This window comes from Antechinus flavipes, chromosome 3, assembly GCF_016432865.1.
Source record: "Antechinus flavipes isolate AdamAnt ecotype Samford, QLD, Australia chromosome 3, AdamAnt_v2, whole genome shotgun sequence".
Lineage (NCBI taxonomy): Eukaryota > Metazoa > Chordata > Mammalia > Dasyuromorphia > Dasyuridae > Antechinus > Antechinus flavipes.
The window spans coordinates 614,878,838-614,896,436 of NC_067400.1; the positions used below are offsets into that span (position 1 = coordinate 614,878,838).

At 40.9% G+C, this 17,599-nt stretch overlaps 1 protein-coding gene across 2 annotated transcripts; it reads left to right on the forward strand.

Moving 5' to 3' along the window:
* The first annotated feature begins 272 nt into the window (after window positions 1–272).
* LOC127556223 (NTPase KAP family P-loop domain-containing protein 1-like) lies at window positions 273–7,276 on the forward strand. 2 transcript variants are annotated; one of them, XM_051989244.1, is made up of 3 exons: window positions 273–1,074; window positions 3,243–4,361; window positions 4,769–7,276. In XM_051989244.1, the coding sequence occupies exons 1-3, from the start codon at window positions 445–447 to the stop codon at window positions 5,012–5,014; spliced, it is 1,995 nt and encodes a 664-aa protein (XP_051845204.1). In that variant the 5' UTR covers window positions 273–444; the 3' UTR covers window positions 5,015–7,276. The 2 variants fall into 2 exon arrangements, with proteins under 2 accessions (XP_051845204.1, XP_051845203.1); XM_051989243.1 differs by lacking the exon at window positions 273–1,074 and having other exon boundaries at window positions 1,976–4,361.
* Window positions 7,277–17,599: the final 10,323 nt, after the last annotated feature.

Below are 17,599 nucleotides of genomic sequence, written 5' to 3' on the forward strand. Positions count from 1 at the left end.
TGCTAAACTAGCTCACCATTGTCTCATCAATTCCACTGACTTAACACCTTGTTGTAAGAATCCTTGCCCCAGGTATATTTCTCCCAAATTCTGGCCCATTACAACCTTCCTTTTAGCTAATGTTTTTCCTGTCCTCCCTAACTGCTAATTTGTTCAATGTGCCCAATGTTACTCTGAATATACCTTTAATATATTTGATATTGATTTAGCTATGTGCCTATTGTTTCCCAAAGAGAATGTAAGCTCCTTGAGGTTATTATTGTGGTATTTTCCCTCATCTTTTCCCAGCTTCTACATAGCCCCTGGTACATAGTAGGCATTTCCTACCCACTGACTGATTAGATTTTTCCCTCAACAGATTATATCCAAGTTGAAGTGGAGCCAAATGAAAGGCATCACAATTCCCAGTTTGGTAGTCAGCATTTGCTTCCTTTTTACCGTCAGATGCTCCTTTTATTGAAAATTGCCATCTGTGTGCCCACGGTTCTACCAGACAAAACCATCATCAAGACCCGCTACATCTTTGTCCCCTTCCAGGCCTGGGAGTTTGCTGGCAGCGACTTTCTCTGGGCTGGCTTGGTCACCACTCTCTGTGGCTGCATCGAGAAGAAGTATTGGCTGCCCCTGATTTTTTACAAGCTTTTTGGGATCCCTGTCCAGGATTCCACAGAGGCCTCAAGAAAGCAAACAGACCGACTGATGTGGCGTTGTTTTAAACGAGTGGTTTTTTTTCTCTTGGTGATTATTCTCATTTTGGGGGGCCTGTGTTCCCTTATTTTGGATTCAGATATCTCTGACACCAAGAAGGGACTCTTAATTCCCGGAGTTCCAATAGGTTTATTCACTTTGTGGAGTCTTGGATGTGGGATATATAAATTTTTCCGGAACTCCAAGGAAAGCATCAAGAAACTCATGGACAATTCCAAGTGCTCGAACCAGCTCGGCTTCATGCATGCTGTGAAGAAGGAGGTCGAGGTCCTCACCAAGTTCCTAGAGGTCTTGGGGGTATATAACAAACAGCATATCAAGGTGGTGCTTCAGATCAGCCACCTAGATGCCTGCCCCCCTGAGAAGGTGATGGGTGCCCTGGAAGCTCTCCACATCCTCCATTCAAATCCCAAAGCCCCCTTCATCTCTATCCTGGCCGCTGACTCCAAGATTATTGCTGAGAGCGTGGAGAGGTCCAAGAAGATGGACAGCCTGATTGGGAGTGGCTACCAGTACCTGAACCAGTTTATCACACTGCCCTTTTCTATGCCCCACTGGAACAGGGATGACAAGATTAAACTCCTGGAGGAGATTAAGTGTTCAGAAAAGAGAGACAGACAGACTGCCACCTGTCAGATTGGCTAAGATGACAGGAAAAAATAATGATGAATGTTGGAGGGGATGCGGGAAAACGGGGACACTGATGCATTGTTGGTGGAGTTGTGAACGAATCCAGCCATTCTGGAGAGCAATCTGGAATTATGTCCAAAAAGTTATCAAACTGTGCATACTCTTTGATCCAGCAGTGTGTTTCTATTGGGCTTATACCCCAAAGAGATACTAAAAAAGGGAAAGGGACCTGTATGTGCCAAAATGTTTGTGGCAGCCCTGTTTGTAGTGGCTAGAAACTGGAAAATGAATGGATGCCCATCAATTGGAGAATGGCTGGGTAAATTGTGGTATATGAATGTTATGGAATATTATTGCTCTGTAAGGAATGACCAGCAGGATGAATACAGAAAGGCTTGGAGAGACCTACATGGACTGATGCTAAGTGAGATGAGCAGAACCAGGAGATCATTATACACTTCGACAACGATATTGTATGAGGATGTATTCTGATCGAAGTGGATTTCTATGACAAAGAGACTTAACTGAGTTTCAATGGATAAATGATGGACAGAAACAGCTACACCCAAAGAAGGAATACTGGGAAATGAATGTGAACTATTTGCATTTTTGATTTTCTTCCCGAGTTATTTTTACCTTCTGAATCCAATTCTCCCTGTGCAGCGGGAGAACTGTTCGGTTCTGCAAATATGTATTGTATCTAGGATATACTGCAACATATTTAACATATATAGGACTGCTTGCCATCTTGGGGGGGGGTGGAGGGAGGGAGGGGAAAAAACGAAACATAAGCGATTGCAAGGGATAATGTTGTATAAAAATTATCCTGGCATGGATTCTGTCAATACAAACTTATTATTAAATAAAATAAAATTAAAAAAAAAAAAGAATCCTTGCCTCAAGCATATTTCTCCCAAATTCTGGCCCATTATAACCTTCCTTTTAGCTAATGTTTTTCCTGTCCTCCCTAACTGCTAGTTTGTTCAATGTGCCCAATGTTACTGTGAATATACCTTTAATATATTTGATATTGATTTATCTATGTGCCTATTGTTTCCCAAAAAGAATGTAAGCTCCTTGAGGGTATTATTGTGGTATTTTCCCTCATCTTTTCCCAGCTTCTACATAGCCCCTGGTACATAGTAGGCATTTCCTACCCACTGACTGATTAGATTTTTCCCTCAACAGAATGTATGCAACCTAAAGTGGAGCCAAATGAAAGGCGTCACAATTCCCAGTTTGGTAGTCAGCATTTGCTTCCTTTTTGCCATCAGATGCTCCTTTTATTGAAAATTGCCATCTGTGTGCCCAGGGCTCTACCAGACACAACCATCATCAAGACCTGCTACATCTTTGTCCCCTTCCAGGCCTGGGAGTTTGCTGGCAGCGACTTTCTCTGGGCTGGCCTGGTCACCACTCTCTGTGGCTGCATCGAGAAGAAGTATTGGCTGCCCCTGATTTTTTACAAGCTTTTTGGGATCCCTGTCCAGGATTCCACAGAGGCCTCAAGAAAGCAAACAGACCGACTGGTGTGGCGTTCTTTTAAACGAGTGTTTTTTTTCCTCTTGGTGATTCTTCTCATTTTGGGGGGCCTGTGTTCCCTTATTTTGGATTCAGATGTCCCTGACATCAAGAAGGGACTCTTAATTCCTGGAGTTCCAATAGGTTTATTCACTTTGTGGAGTCTTGGATGTGGGATATATAAATGTTTCCAGAACTCCAAGGAAAGCATCAACAAACTCATGGACAGTTCCAAGTGCTCGAACAAGCTCGGCTTCATGCATGCTGTGAAGAAGGAGGTCGAGGTCCTCACCACGTTCCTAGAGGTCTTGGGGGTATATACCAGACAGCATATCAAGGTGGTGCTTCAGATCACCCACCTGGATGCCTGCCCCCCTGAGAAGGTGATGGGTGCCCTGGAAGCCCTCCACATCCTCCATTCAGATCCCAAAGCCCCCTTCATCTCCATCCTGGCCGCTGACTCCAAGATTATTGCTGAGAGCGTGGAGAGGTCCAAGAAGATGGACAGCCTGATTGGGAGTGGCTACCAGTACCTGAACCAGTTTATCACACTGCCCTTTTCTATGACCCACTGGAACAGGGATGACAAGATTAAACTCCTGGAGGAGATTAAGTGTTCAGAAAAGAGAAACAGAAAAGAGAGTCAGAGGAGGCAGATAGACTTGGAAAGTCGGGGGGAACTGGAAGCCAATGTCACTGAAGAATTGGAAAAGATTATTAATGATCTGGAAGGAGAAAAGATCTCCAAATTTCTCCCACATAACCGAGCCCACATGGAGCGAGTGGTTTATACGAGCTGGATCACCCTGGAGCTTAGAAAACAGAAATTTGGGGATAAACTAGAAATGGCACCACAGCAGACACAGTACATGGAGGAAGAGGAAGAGCTCCTAAAGCGAAAACAGGCGCAGGACACAAAACAGCAGCCAGAAGATGACCCACATGAACAAATCCGCAAGGAGGTGATTGCCTGGGTCCTCCTGGCCAACGAGTGGCCATTCAGGGTGACCTGGATGCTCCAGTGTGCTGAAGATGACGAGCAGTGGAGGGTGATCCATGGGCAAAGAAAGAATGATCCAGACCCTCATGTTCCTAAGCAGGAGCCCACAGCAGAGGCCCAGTGGAACCTTAGGAAAGACAATACCAAAAGCCTCTATTATGTAGAATCACAAGGCTCCATCAAGCTGGAGGATGACCTGGAAAAAGCATTTACCAAGGTGGTTGTTGAGCTGGACAGCGTCAAGGAAGAATTGAGGAAGCTGATGGAACTGGACAAGGACCCTGAGATCTTCTTGCAAATGCTCCGTTTCCTAAAAAAGGAGTTCAGTTTCACTGTGGAGAAGGCCCTACAATACTGGGGAATCACCACCAACCTGGACCGGTCCCTGAAGCGACACCTGGAGCTGATCCAGGGCCGCCGGACCCTGAAGCAAGCTTCCATGTGTCACCGGCAACTTCCGTTGTCCCTGCTGAAGATGTCCACGGATGAAGTGTGCCAGGCGGTGAGGATTTGGGGACCCTAGTCTAGAGTTCCTTCTTTCCTGACCTTTCCTTTCCCTTCCCAGCTTTCCTCTCTTCCCTCTTCCTTCCCTTGACAAAGAAGGCACTGTTCAGCAAAGCAGAGCATGAGCTGCCCAAATGTAGAGCCATCTCTACTCTAAATATTCACATCTAGTGTTTGTGCCACCTGTGGGAGAGCCTTCTGAGCTCGTGTTGGCCGGCTCACTCAGTCGGACACACTGTCCCTCGGTCAAGCCTGACATCACAATGTCGTTTTGGGCCTCTCTGAGCATGAGGTCCACCAGCCACCCTTTCTCCCCTTTGCAAAACTGGGATTGGGAAGAGTTGGCTTTTTGTTGGGGGCCAGAATCAGCTCACTCCCTAACCTCAGATCGTTCTCCTCCCACAGATGAATCAGAATGCCAAGCAGCTGGGCATCTCAGAAACCAACATGAAGCAGTACATAGAGAAGATCCGCAAGGAGAACCTGAATGGGAAAGCCCTGGTTTACAGCCTCAATTCTGAGATCAGGCAGACCCTTAATATGACCCTGGGGGACTGGGTCAGCTTCAGTATCAACTTCCTCAATGTCTTGCCTGAAGCCAACTCCTCCTTAGCAGCTTCTTGGAGACTAAGGATATGTGAGGAAAAGTAGCCAGTGAAATCTGGGGTGCAGGGGATTGGCTGAGTGTGCAGAGCCCTTTAGACTGAAGTTCCAAATTAAATCGCTTTTGCACAAATGAGATCAATGCAACCCTGGCTAAAAGGAAACCAGAAAACCAGGGGAAAGTTTTTATAGTAATGGTCACTGATAAAGGCCTCATTTCTCAAATATAAAGAGAATGTTATTAAATTTAGAACAATGAGTCATTCCCCTATTGATAAGTGGCCAAAGGATACGAACAGGCAATTTTTAGATGAAGAAATTAAAGCTATTTCTAGTAATTTTTTTTTAAAAAAGAGTTCTAATGTTGTAATTCATGGGAGCCATTGGATTACATGAGAGCCACCTGACAGTGGCTGCTGGAGATCCAAGCCAGAATGGATCTCCTCTTGTGAGAGGATGATACAAGGAGACTGAGAGGCAGTTGTTGTTCTCTGACTTCTCTGACTGAGAGGCCATTGCATTCTCTGACCTCTCTCCTCTCCCCTCTGCCTCCATTTTATCTCATTGTCAGTCAGCAATGCCTGTGTCAGCAAAGGCTGCAACTCCTTCAGATATTATGATCCACAGCTGTGGAAGCTCTCAGAGAATTGATCTGTCCCTTAACATTCTAAGCCACTGTTGATTAGAGGAGTGTAAATTAAAAGAACTCTGAGATATCACCTTATATCTATGAGATTAACTAACATGACAAAAAAAGAAAAGGAAAAAATGTTGGAAGGGATATGGAAAAATTAGGACACTAATGCAGTGTTGGTGGGGTTGTGAATTGAACCAATCATTCTGGGAAACAATTTGGAACTATGCCCCAAAGGCTATAAAATTATGCATACCCTTTGATTCCACAATACTACTACTAGATCTCTATCCTGAAGAACGTATTTAAAAAAAAAAAAAAAGGAAAAGGACCTATTTTACAAAAATATTTATAGTAGCTTTTTTGTGGTGGCAAAAAATTGGAAATTGAGGAGATGGCGGCAGTTTATTATTATCATGGAATCTGTTATAAGAAATGATGAATAGGATGCTTTCGGGAAAATTGGATAGACATACACGAACCGATGCAAAGTGGTGAGCAGAACCAGGAGACATTGTATACATTAACAGCGATATTGTACAATGTTATACATTGTACATTTGTACAATTGTGCAATGATCAAATGTGAATGATTTAGCTACTCTCAACAATACAATGATACTAAATGATTCCTAAGGATTTATGATGAAAAATGCTATCCACCTCCAGAGAAAGAACTGACAGTGTCTAAATGAAGATTGAAGTATACTCTTTCTTTTTTTTTTCCCCTGACGCAATTGGGGCTAAGTGTCTGATATCAGATTTGAACTCAGATCCTCCTGACTTCAGGGCTGGTGCTCTATCCCCTGCACTACCTAGCTGCCCCAAAGTATGCTCTTTTTCATAGTCTTTATTTTTTAGTGGGTTTTTTAGACTGTATGGACTAATATGGAAATATATTTTATATGATTGTACCTATATAACCTATATCAAGTTGTTAACCATCTCAGGGAGAGGGAAAAGATAAAGGGAGAGGGAATTTGAAACTTGAAATTTTTTAAAATTGCTAATTGATTTTACTTGCAATTGGGAAGAAATAAAATATTTAAAAAAAAACAATTGATATTCAACATTTTGTGATGATCAACTATGACAGATTTAGCTCTTCTCAGCAATGCAATGATGCAAGACAATTTCAAGGGACACTTGATGGAAAATGTGGAACACATACAGAGAATGAACTGTGGAGTTTGAATGCAAAGTGAAGCATACTATTTTTACTTTTTTGTGTTGGCTTTTTTTTGTCTCATGGTTTTTTTTTTTTTCTTTCATTCTGAGACTTCTTTCACATCATGACTAATCTAGAAATATGTTTAACATGATAAATATTCTCCCTAACTACCACTATAGCTCTTGAGTCCCAGCCCATGAATTTCTATTTACACTACTAGTTATTCATTTATATGATAAAGTGAATAGAGTGCTGGGCCAGGAGTTGGGAAGGCTAATCTTTTTGAGTTCAAATCCAGCTCCAGACACTTCTTAGCTGTGTGATTCTAGATAAGTCACTTAACTCTGCTTCAGTTTCCTCATCTGTAAATTGAGCTGGAGAAGGAAATAAGAAAACCCTCAGTATCTCTGTCAATAAAATCCCAAAACAGAGTGTCAGACATTGCTGAAATGACTCAATAATCAATCAAACATGAATAATAAAACATTACAATCAACACTTTAAATCTGGGTTGTATTCTTCCATGAGTGCACTCAATATCTGGCAGGAAGAGTGGGAACACAAAGAAATCCATGTGTTCAAGTTGATTCACTGCTCCAGAACTGTCAATCACTGTGTCTTCTTTCTGTCTCTGGAGGTGGCCGTATGGATTCCTGGATGAATGTAGCTTCTGTATTGATTAGATATTTCTACTGCTAGGCTGAGTTGATACAAGCTATATTTAATTAACACTTCATTAGACACAACATTTCAGCCAAACTAGATAATCCACTTCTTCAGATCTCTGCTTCCGATCTGTTCCTATACTCAGCTATTATTTGCTTATCAATAGCACTTCCAGTTTGAAAGATACCTGATATAGTTCTGCAGAAGGGGCAGGTAGGTAGTAAAATAAATAGAGCACTTGACTAGGAATCAAGAACATCTGAGTTCAAATCCAATAGGTTCTTACTACCTGTATGACTCTGGGCAAATCATTAAACCTCGAATTGCCTCAGTTCTCAGTTTCTTCCTCATCTATAAAATAGGAGAAGAAAATGGTAAATAGGAAGGGATGGGGGATGAAGGACTTTGAATGCTAAACATAGCATTTTGTATTTGATCTTGGACGTCATAGGGAGCCACTGGAGTTTATTGAGTAAGAACGGTGGTGACATGATTAAACCTGAGTTTTAGGGAAATGCCTTTAGTAGCTGAATGGAGAATGGATTGGAGTGGGGACAGACTTGAGGTAGGCAAATTCCCAGCATGTTACTGCCATAGTCCAGGTATAAGGTGATAAGAGCCTGTATCAGCATGGTGGGCGTCAGAAAAGAGAAGGAGGTGAATTCAAGAGATGCTGCAGGAGTAAATCAATTTGGCTATGGTAGGGGAAGGGGAAGGCAGGAGATGGTGAGAGAGAGCAAATAATCCAGGATGATTCCTAGGTTTTGTGTGGGAGAGACTGGAAAGATGGTATTGCCCTATTTAGTAATAGGGAAGATAGAAAGAGGAAGAGGATTTAAAGAGAAAGATAATGAGTTCCATTTGGAACATATTGAGTTTAAAAATGTCTATTAGACATCCAGATTGGGATGTCTGAGAAGCTATATAAATAGTGAGCATGTGTACACCAAATGGAATGGCATTCTAATTATTCAAATAAAAGGGAATGAATTATAGGAGGAAATAGTAAAACTATACTGGTGGGGAACCTCAATTTACGTTTCTCAGATCTGGACAAAGATAACCATAAAATAAATTTTTAAAAGATTAAGGAGATGAAGAGAATTTAGAAAAGTTAGCTATGATGGATCTCCTGAGAATATTGAATGGGAACAGAAAGGAGCAAACATTTTTCTCAGCTATACTTGGTACTTTCACAAAAATCAACCTCTTCAACAAATGAAGATATTAAATATATTCTCCTCAGGTCATAATGACATAAAAATTACATTCAATAAAAGGCCCTTTCAATATAGGCTAAAAATGAACTGGCAACTAAATAATCTAATCCTAAAGAATGAGTAGAGCAAAGAATAAATCATATAAACAACCAATAATTTCATTAAAGAGAATGACAACAATGAGACAATGAACCAAAACATTTGGGGTGCAACCAAAGCAGTACTAATGGGGAAATTTTATATCTTTAAATGCTTACATCAATAAAAGAGGGGGAAAGTACATAAACAAATTGGGTGTGTAATTTTTAAAAAACTAGAAAAAAATTTTAAAATTCCCAATTAAACACCAAAATCCAATCAAAGGAAAAATTAATAACAACGAAAGTTTAAAAACTAATTGAACTAATAAATAAAAACTAGGAACTGGTTTTATGGGGGGGGGAGGAATCAATAAAATAGATAAGTCATTTGCTAATATACTTTTTTTTAATGAAGAATACCAAAATTTTTGTTCTATTGTTTTTCCAATTATGTTTAACTCTTTGTGACCCCACTTAGCCTTTCCTGACAGAGAAACTGGAGTGGTCTGCCATTTCCTTTTCCAGTTGATTTACAGAGAAGAAACTGAAATAAACAGGATTAAATGACTTGTGCAGAAGCACACAAATACTAGTAAGTGACTGGGAACAGATTTGAACTCAGGAAGATGAATCTTTCTTACACCAAGTCAATGAATATTTACAAAAATACAATTTTTCCAGATTAACAAAAGAGGAAATAGACTTCTTAAATAACCCTGTTTTAGAATAAATTGAACAAACCATAAATAATATCTCTAAGGAAAAAAAAAACTTAGGAGAAGATGAATTTACAAGTGATTTCTACCAAATAGTTAAAGAACAATTAACTATGCAAAATGTTTGAAAAAAATAAAGAAGAGTTCTAATATGATAAAAATTCTTATACCTAAATCAGGGAGAGCAAAACCAAATAAAAATTTAGTTCAATTTTTCTTTTTAAAATTATAATAGCTTTTTATTGTTCAAAATACATGCGAAGATAATTTGCAACACTCATCCTTGAAAACCTTGTGTTTCAAATTTTTCTCTCTCCCTCCTCTCCTTCCGCTCTTTCCTGGACAAGTAATCCAATAAAGGTTAAACATGTGCAATTCTTCTAGACATGTTTCCACATTTATCAAGCTGCAAAAGAAAAATCAGATCAAAAGGGAAAAAAATGAGAAAAAAAAAGCAAACAAACAATAAAAAAAGTGAAAGCATTATATTGTGATCCACAGTCTCCATAGTCTTCTTTTTGGGGTGACTGGCTCTTTCCATTACAAGTCTATTGGAATTATCTTGAATCACTTCATTGTTGAAAAGAGCCAAGTAGCTTTAATTTCTTAATTGGAGCTTTGTATCAGAAGCAGACTATGACCCTTGTGTCTTCAGGTGGCTATTCATCCCAATTTTTTTTTTAACTGAGGTTTTAAAAAGTAGCTTTATATCTAGAAAGCTAGAGAATATGCACCAGATTTCAAAAACATTTCTAAAAACACAAAATATCAAAAGTATCGTATTCACTAAAAACAAAAATTAAATTTCAAAGCTTTTCCACATGGAGTGTCAGATCTGGCTCTCAATGAGCCAGCTTCATTGAATAGATCTAAATACAATCTGTATCCACTTGGACTAATCCAAACTTCATCTCTTTTAAATGTCTGCAACTCTGCCGATTCTGACATTTGATGTTATTCCATTTTGCTTCCTGGAATTCAAGTGCTAAATTGAGTAGAAATTCCTCATGTATGTGACATAAAAACAATTTTGAGCAAATGCAATTGATTTATCAATTGGACACTGCTAGTTGCTCCAGATTTCAACCCACTGCCTTGGTTCACTTATTGATGGGAAATGCCCTACCAGAATACCAAGGGCCAAGTCTGGCTGTTGGATAAGTCATCTCTTTCATAAATAGACAATCCTTATTCTTTTGATTCTGTCCCTTGCACTTTTGAGTGAGGTACTTTTTTATATTAAGGAATTCGCTGGCTAGTCTTTCAATCTCATACTTGTACTCCTGACTCTGTGACTCATACATATTCAATTCTGAAAACAAAAACTTTGAGTTTGTTTTTTCTCTTTTAACATGTACTTATAGAGTTGCAGTTCTTTGCCTAGATATAATTACCTCATATTGGCGAACTCTACTGGGATTTTAATGTGATGAATCTAAAATACCAAAGGAGGTTAAGATGAATGATTTTCTATATATGGTAATCTGGAAATGTATTCAATTGAATTGAAGTCATCTGATTGTCATTAAGTTTGTTTCCTGTTTCAATTCCATAATATTGTTTATTATTGTTATGTTTCTAAATTTTCTTATATTTGAAATTTGATAACTATTATATTAGATATACTGTTAGCAAAGCAACTTCTCTCTTATCTGGATATTTTTAGATTATGAACTGAACTGTTAAAAAAAAAGGGGGGGAGGGAAATCTTTGAAAATTATTATATTGTCAGTCCTCCTGACTAAGTGTTTTAACATCCCGAAGTACTGAAACTTTAAGAAATTGGAAACTTCCAGGGTTGCCTATGGCACAGAGGAAGTTTCAGCTAAAATTATTTGATTATCACTTATGAAAATCATGAGATTGTTAATTAAGTTATTAGGGATTACTGTCATGTTGTTAAAATCCATTAAGTATTTACATGGATAAATGGATAATTACTGTGTAGGAAAAGGTACAAAGAAAAGACCTTGTAAAATTTCCTTCTTTGTAAATTTACAAGGTTTCTTGGGACCACCTAGACATAATCTCTTATCAACCCTGTGGAGAACTTCCTGGTTATGGAATTCCTACTGAATAAATTGAATTCAAACACTCATACAAAATGGGAGTGAAATTTTCAAGCCTGCTTATAATGCAGAGTGAATTTCATCTATGATGATTTATCTATCTACTTACGGAGCTTATAAATTTATATCACGATAGTATATATTGAAGTTATATCCTGAACCAAATTAGTTTTAATTCCAATCTTTAAATTTATTTTTGTTTTAAGGGATGAACATACAAAACCTTAAGAGATGAATATCTGTTCGAATAGAGATTTAGAACAATTGGTCAGTATTATTTTCCTAGGTTTTTTGAGTAAACTAATAATATATTCACTAACTATGTGGGATTCCAGAATGTAATTATCATTATTTTTATTATTTGATTTCTAGTGATATATTTTATATCCGGATAGACTCGAGGATAGACAAGAAAGAAAAGGACATTGAGTAAGTTTGTAAAGGCCTAGTAAACTTTATCATTGTAATACCAGGAGAAGAAGAAGAATTGAGCCCTAAGCTATGGGTAACGAAACTTATGATTTAAGGTAAAATCTCATGGGACTGTGATCTGATATTAGTCTAAGTTTTGATTTCAGGTAGAATTGTCTGCATTATCATGAGGCCACAGTTCCCTATTTAAGGGGGATACCATGTGCTGTCCAGAAGAAGTGCAGTGTGGGAACGATTACAGGTGAATATCTATGTCTGAGAGAGGTTAAGAGGATGACCTTGACATGGCTGAATATAAGATCTTATTGCCTCAGTTTCCCCATTGTGTTACTTCCTTTTGAATCTGGCTTTGCATTCTGTAAGTGGAACTTGGCCAAAAACTTATGACTCTTACCTGAAACCAAGTAGTGCTTTATCCTGGAATATCTGTATTAAGTCATTCTGTGCCCTTAACCTTGGGTCCAGAGGACCAGTTTTGATGGTATTATAATCATGTTCCTGTTTCTCATGTCAAATTTCTATTATCAAAGCAGGTAAACTGTGCAAGTTAGCCAATGCATTATTATTAGATGAATACTATAACATCTGATTTCCTATAATAAGTTGTAAGTGAGAAAGATCTTGCTGCTTTTGAGCTGAAGTTCTAGTCATTTCGTGATCAAAGCAAAAATTAGAGCTTATACTTGTCATAGGAATAAGATTAAGTGCCTGAAGTATCTCATCTTTTCAGAATGATATGGGAATAATTAGACAAAGATGAAGGAGCCTGTGAAACAAAGATAAGTATCTATTAATCTGTGAGGCTAAAATCAGGACTCTCTTGTGTTTTTTTTTAAGAAATAAAATTTCATGTTTTACACAGCTTTCCATGGGCTTTCTCAAAGCGCATTGTTGGTGTGGGAAAGAAGGGGGAGAATCTGGAACTCAAAAATTTTAAAACAAATGTTTAAAAAAAGTGTTTTACATATAACTGGGGAAAATAAAATATTAAATTTTCCCTAAAAAAAAAGATAAAGGAAAAATAGAATTTCGTTTCCAATTATTTTTTGGTCTACTTTCCCCTGGCTTTTTGTTGAATGTAATTTTCATTGCATCGTGGTCTGAAAAGGATGCATTTACTATTTCTGCCTTACTGCATTTGAGTTTGAGGTTTTTATGTCTTAATATATGGTCAATTTTTGTATAGGTTCCATGAACTGCTAAAAAGAAAGTGTACTCCTTTCTGTCTCCATTATGTTTTCTCCAGTGATCTATCATATCTAATTTTTCTAGTATTCTATTTACCTCTTTGACTTCTTTCTTATTTATTTTGTGGTTTGATTTATCTAATTCTGAGAGTGCACGGTTGAGATCTCCCACTAATGTAGTGGAAAAAATAGAATTTCAATACAATCAGTTATCTTAATGAAGAATAATTGAAGACCTATCCAAGGCCATGCTGTGAATCACAATCTGAATTCAGTAACTAGGATATCAGCATTTCCACTGTTTCCTTCAGGGTCATGTTTTCTCAATCTGTTGGGAATTTTTTTTTTATTTGTATGCATTTCTAGCAATATTTCACAGATCTCCGAAAGGAAGATGAAGGAAGTTAGTTTGCACAATGATGATTTTTCTGTTCTGCCACCACATAATAATAATAATAAGTAGTAGTAGTAGTAGTAGTAGTAGTAATTTCTGAAATACAATACAAGCTTTGTCCCATATCCCTAGTGTCTAATATAGTGCCTAGCGCACGATAGGCCCTTAATACTTGCTACCTGGTTATTTTCCTCTGTACAGATCAAGTCCTGGATGATTTCACTCCTTATTTTTGGTTCCATCACCCAAGAACAGGGAATCCTGGTCATTTCACTGATTACTTTTGGCTCCATCACCCGGGGACACGTAGTCCTGGTGATTTCATTGATTAATTTTTATAATGTTCTCCGGTTCGGTTTTCATGGGGTCTCTAAAGCAGCTTTGGGTTCAGTCAGAGTAATCACTACAAGAGCAGCCAGGTGTTAAAGTCCAAATCCTTTATTGTCTCCTTGCCTGGGACTGGGCAGCTTCCTTAGAGGCCTTTGGGAGTCTTGGTCTCAGTGGGGAAGTGCAGGAGCTGCCACCAGGAGCCTGACTGAAGGTGAAATGAATCTCTGTCTCCCTGACTCCGAGAGCTTCTAGTGTGCTTGCCCTCTGTGGCTCTCAGTCCCTGTATAGGCTCCACACTGAGTATAAACCAATCACATATCTCTAGGAAACCATTATTTGTTGTAGGATTAAATCAATCCTACTGAACTTAGAGAACTATTAAGCATCAGGCTAAACTAGATAACCATTGTCTTATCACTTCCTCTTAGTACCTTGTAAGCATGCTTATTTCAAGTTCAGAGTTCTGGCCCATAACATCTTTTGGCTCCATCACCAGAGGACATGGAGTCCTGGTGATTTTATTCATTTCTTTTGGCTCCATCATCTGAGGACACAAAGTCCTGGTGATTTCATCACCCAAAGCCATAGACTCTCTGTGATTTCACTGATTACTTTTGGCTCCATCATCCAAGGACATAGACTCCTGATGATTTCAGTCAGTACTTTTGGCTCCATCACCTGAGGACCCAGAGTCCTGGTGATTTCACTGATTACTTTTTTGGCCCCACCACCCAAAGCCATAGACTCTCTGTGATTTCACTGATTACTTTTGGCTCCATCATCCAAGGACATAGACTCCTGGTGATTTCAGTCAGTACTTTTGGCTCCATCACCTGAGGACACAGAGTCCTGGTGATTTCACTGATTATTTTTGTCTTCACTGTTTGGTTCCTTGATGTGAATGTCTGTTCAAGTAAAATGAGTCTTCTGGGCCCTGGACTCCCGTCAGCCCTGGGCATTCTGTGGAACATTAGAAAAGGAATGTATAATTTTGTGCAAGGTTCCGGACCCAAAATCAGCCACCCCAGGAACAGGACCTGGTTCTCGTGCAGGAGGGGCTCGGGGTTTTCACCGAGTGCTTGCACATCTCAGGAGGGGTCCAAGAAGTGGAAGATCATGGTGATGCTCCAGACCAGGCCCCTGACTGTCCCCTAATCCCAGACAGTGATGGGGGGCTCAGAAAGCCCTCTACACCTTCCTCTCGCACCCTGAGGCTCCCTTCATCTCCATCCCAGCCTCTGACTTCCAAGGTCAGGGCTTGGTTATGGCGGCAAGGTCCAAGCTGGTGGGCAGCGGCTACCAGCTCCCTGATCCGCTAATCAGTGACTTTTCTGTGCCCTGTAGGGGAGAAAGGGCTAAGGCCGGTCTTCTGAGGAAGGCAGGAGAGCAACACTGGGAACGGAGGAGGACCCAATGGCCTGGAGACCACAATGGATACCCTGAAGTTGTGACAGGGGACAAGGGAGGTCTGTGGGACACTGTCCCCCGTGAGCTCCATCTCTGACAATCTCCAGGACAAGGCTGCGAATTAGCTCCCAGACAAAGCCCATGGGAAGCCACGGGTCTGCACCAGCTGGACCCTGAAGCTCACTGGTCATAAAGCAAAGGATAAACTGTCCCGTCAGGGCCGTGCTGGGTGAGCCAGCGGCTCCAGCGTGCGCAGGATGACCAGCAGAGGAGGGAGATATATGGAGACGGCCAGGGGCAGGACGACTTGGAGCCAGGGACCAGCGGCCCCAGTCAGGCCCAGACTCCGCTGGAACAAGCATTGATCCAGGCCGCTGCTGAATCGGAGTGTCTAGGAGGAAGTTGATGGAGCTGGACGGGGACCCAGAGACCTTCCACATGCTCCAGTCCCTAACAAGAGTTCAGATTCACCGTGCAGAAGGTCCTAGAGCACTGGGTCCTAGACTGATCCGGACACGTCCCAGAAGCGACCCGTGAAACTGATGGATGCGGAAGTAAGCTGCCAGGTGTCCTGGGCCCTCCCATCGCCCAGAAGTGTGCCAGGGGCTGGGATGTGGGAGGGGGAACCTCCATCTCCTCTCCTCTCTGAAGTGCTGGGATCGGGAAGATTAGGGCCACAAGTAGTTCCCCCAGCCCCTGACCACTGCCCTCCCACAGCCAGCTGGGCACCTGACGCCGACAGGAGGCAATATATAGAGGATCTACAAGGTCAGTGTGAATGGCGAGCCCTCTTTTATGGCCTCCCCCGGGGGACGGGATGTGTCCCTGGACGTGTCAGCTTCAGCCTCCTCAGTGTCCTCCCAAGTCAACTCCACTCAGCGGCCACCCTGAGAAACCAGGGCACGGCAGGGGGAGCCCACGCCTCTTGGGCAATGAAGGGACGCAAGGCAATTCCAATGGGCTCGGGATGGAACCATCCACCTCCAGAGACTGAGACTAAACGAAGACTGAAGCACTTTCACCTGTGCTGTGGTCATTGTTTGCTTATTTTTGGTTTCTTCCCTTTTGATCTGATTTTTGGTGTGCAGCATGGCGATTATGGAAATGTTTACAACTGCATTCATTTATATGGGACTGCTTGTTGTCTTGGGGAAGAGAGGAAGTAGGGAAAGAAGGAGCCAAATTTGAAATAGAAGATTTTGCAAAAGTGAATGTTGAAAACTAGTTTTGTATGAATTCGGGCAAATTTAAAAAAAAAAAAAAAAAGGAGCAATGAAACCCAGGGCCCAGCTCGGTGAACAAGGCCAGTTAGAATGAGGTCTCAACTTACCCTGGCATTCAAGGCCCCCCCTCCTGGCTCTAACACCATCTCCTCTCCTAAAGCTGGCAGAGCATCTTCCAGCATTGTTCCATCCTCCTCTTCATTCAGCCCGATTAGGTCTCATACACTTCCCGGAAGCCCTCTACACCCAGGCCAGCCCCCAGGTATCTCTCCTTGCTCCCCGCTCCTTGACCTTTCCCCATCTGGGCCCGTCTCTGGAAGCTTGTAGCAATAATGAAGCTATTTCTCCACCTCCAGATGTTCTCTTAATATTCATGAGGCTAGTGGTACACAAATTATGTTCCCTTTTAGAGATATGGCCGAGAAGGGACTTTCCTGATGTAACTCAGCAAGGAGACTCTCGGGTTGGCCAAGATGGCTGGAAAAGATGTTGGGAGGGATGTAGGAGAACTGGGGCAGTAATACCTTGCTGGTGGAGTTGTGAACTGATCCTGCCATTCTGGAGAGCAATTTGGAACTACACCCAAAGGGCTATTAAACTGTGGGCTGGTATCCTTGGAACTTAAAATGTTTGTGGCATCTCTGTAGAAGCAAGAAACTGAGGGGATGCCCATCAATGGCTGAACAAATCAGGGTATATGAATATTACGGAACGTTGTTCTGTAAGAAACGATCAGGAGGATTTCTGGAGAAACTGAGTAGAACCAAGAGAATATCGTACACGGCAGCAAGATTATGTAACGATCAATCCTACCGGACGTAGCTTTTATTAACAATGAGGTGATTCAGGCCAATTCCCAGACTTATGAAGAAAGCCCTCTGCATCCAGAGAGAGGAGTATGAGGAGTGTGGATCACAACATATGTTCACCTTTTTTGTTCTCTCATTTCCCTCCCCCCCCCCCCCTTTGTGATTTTTATTGTGCCGCATGACGAATGTGCAACTATGTAGAACTTATGTTGGCTCACTTGCTGAACAGTGGAAGGAGAAAAATTTGGAAGGTTTTGCAAGGCTAAGTGTTGAAAGCTGTCCTTGCATATATTTT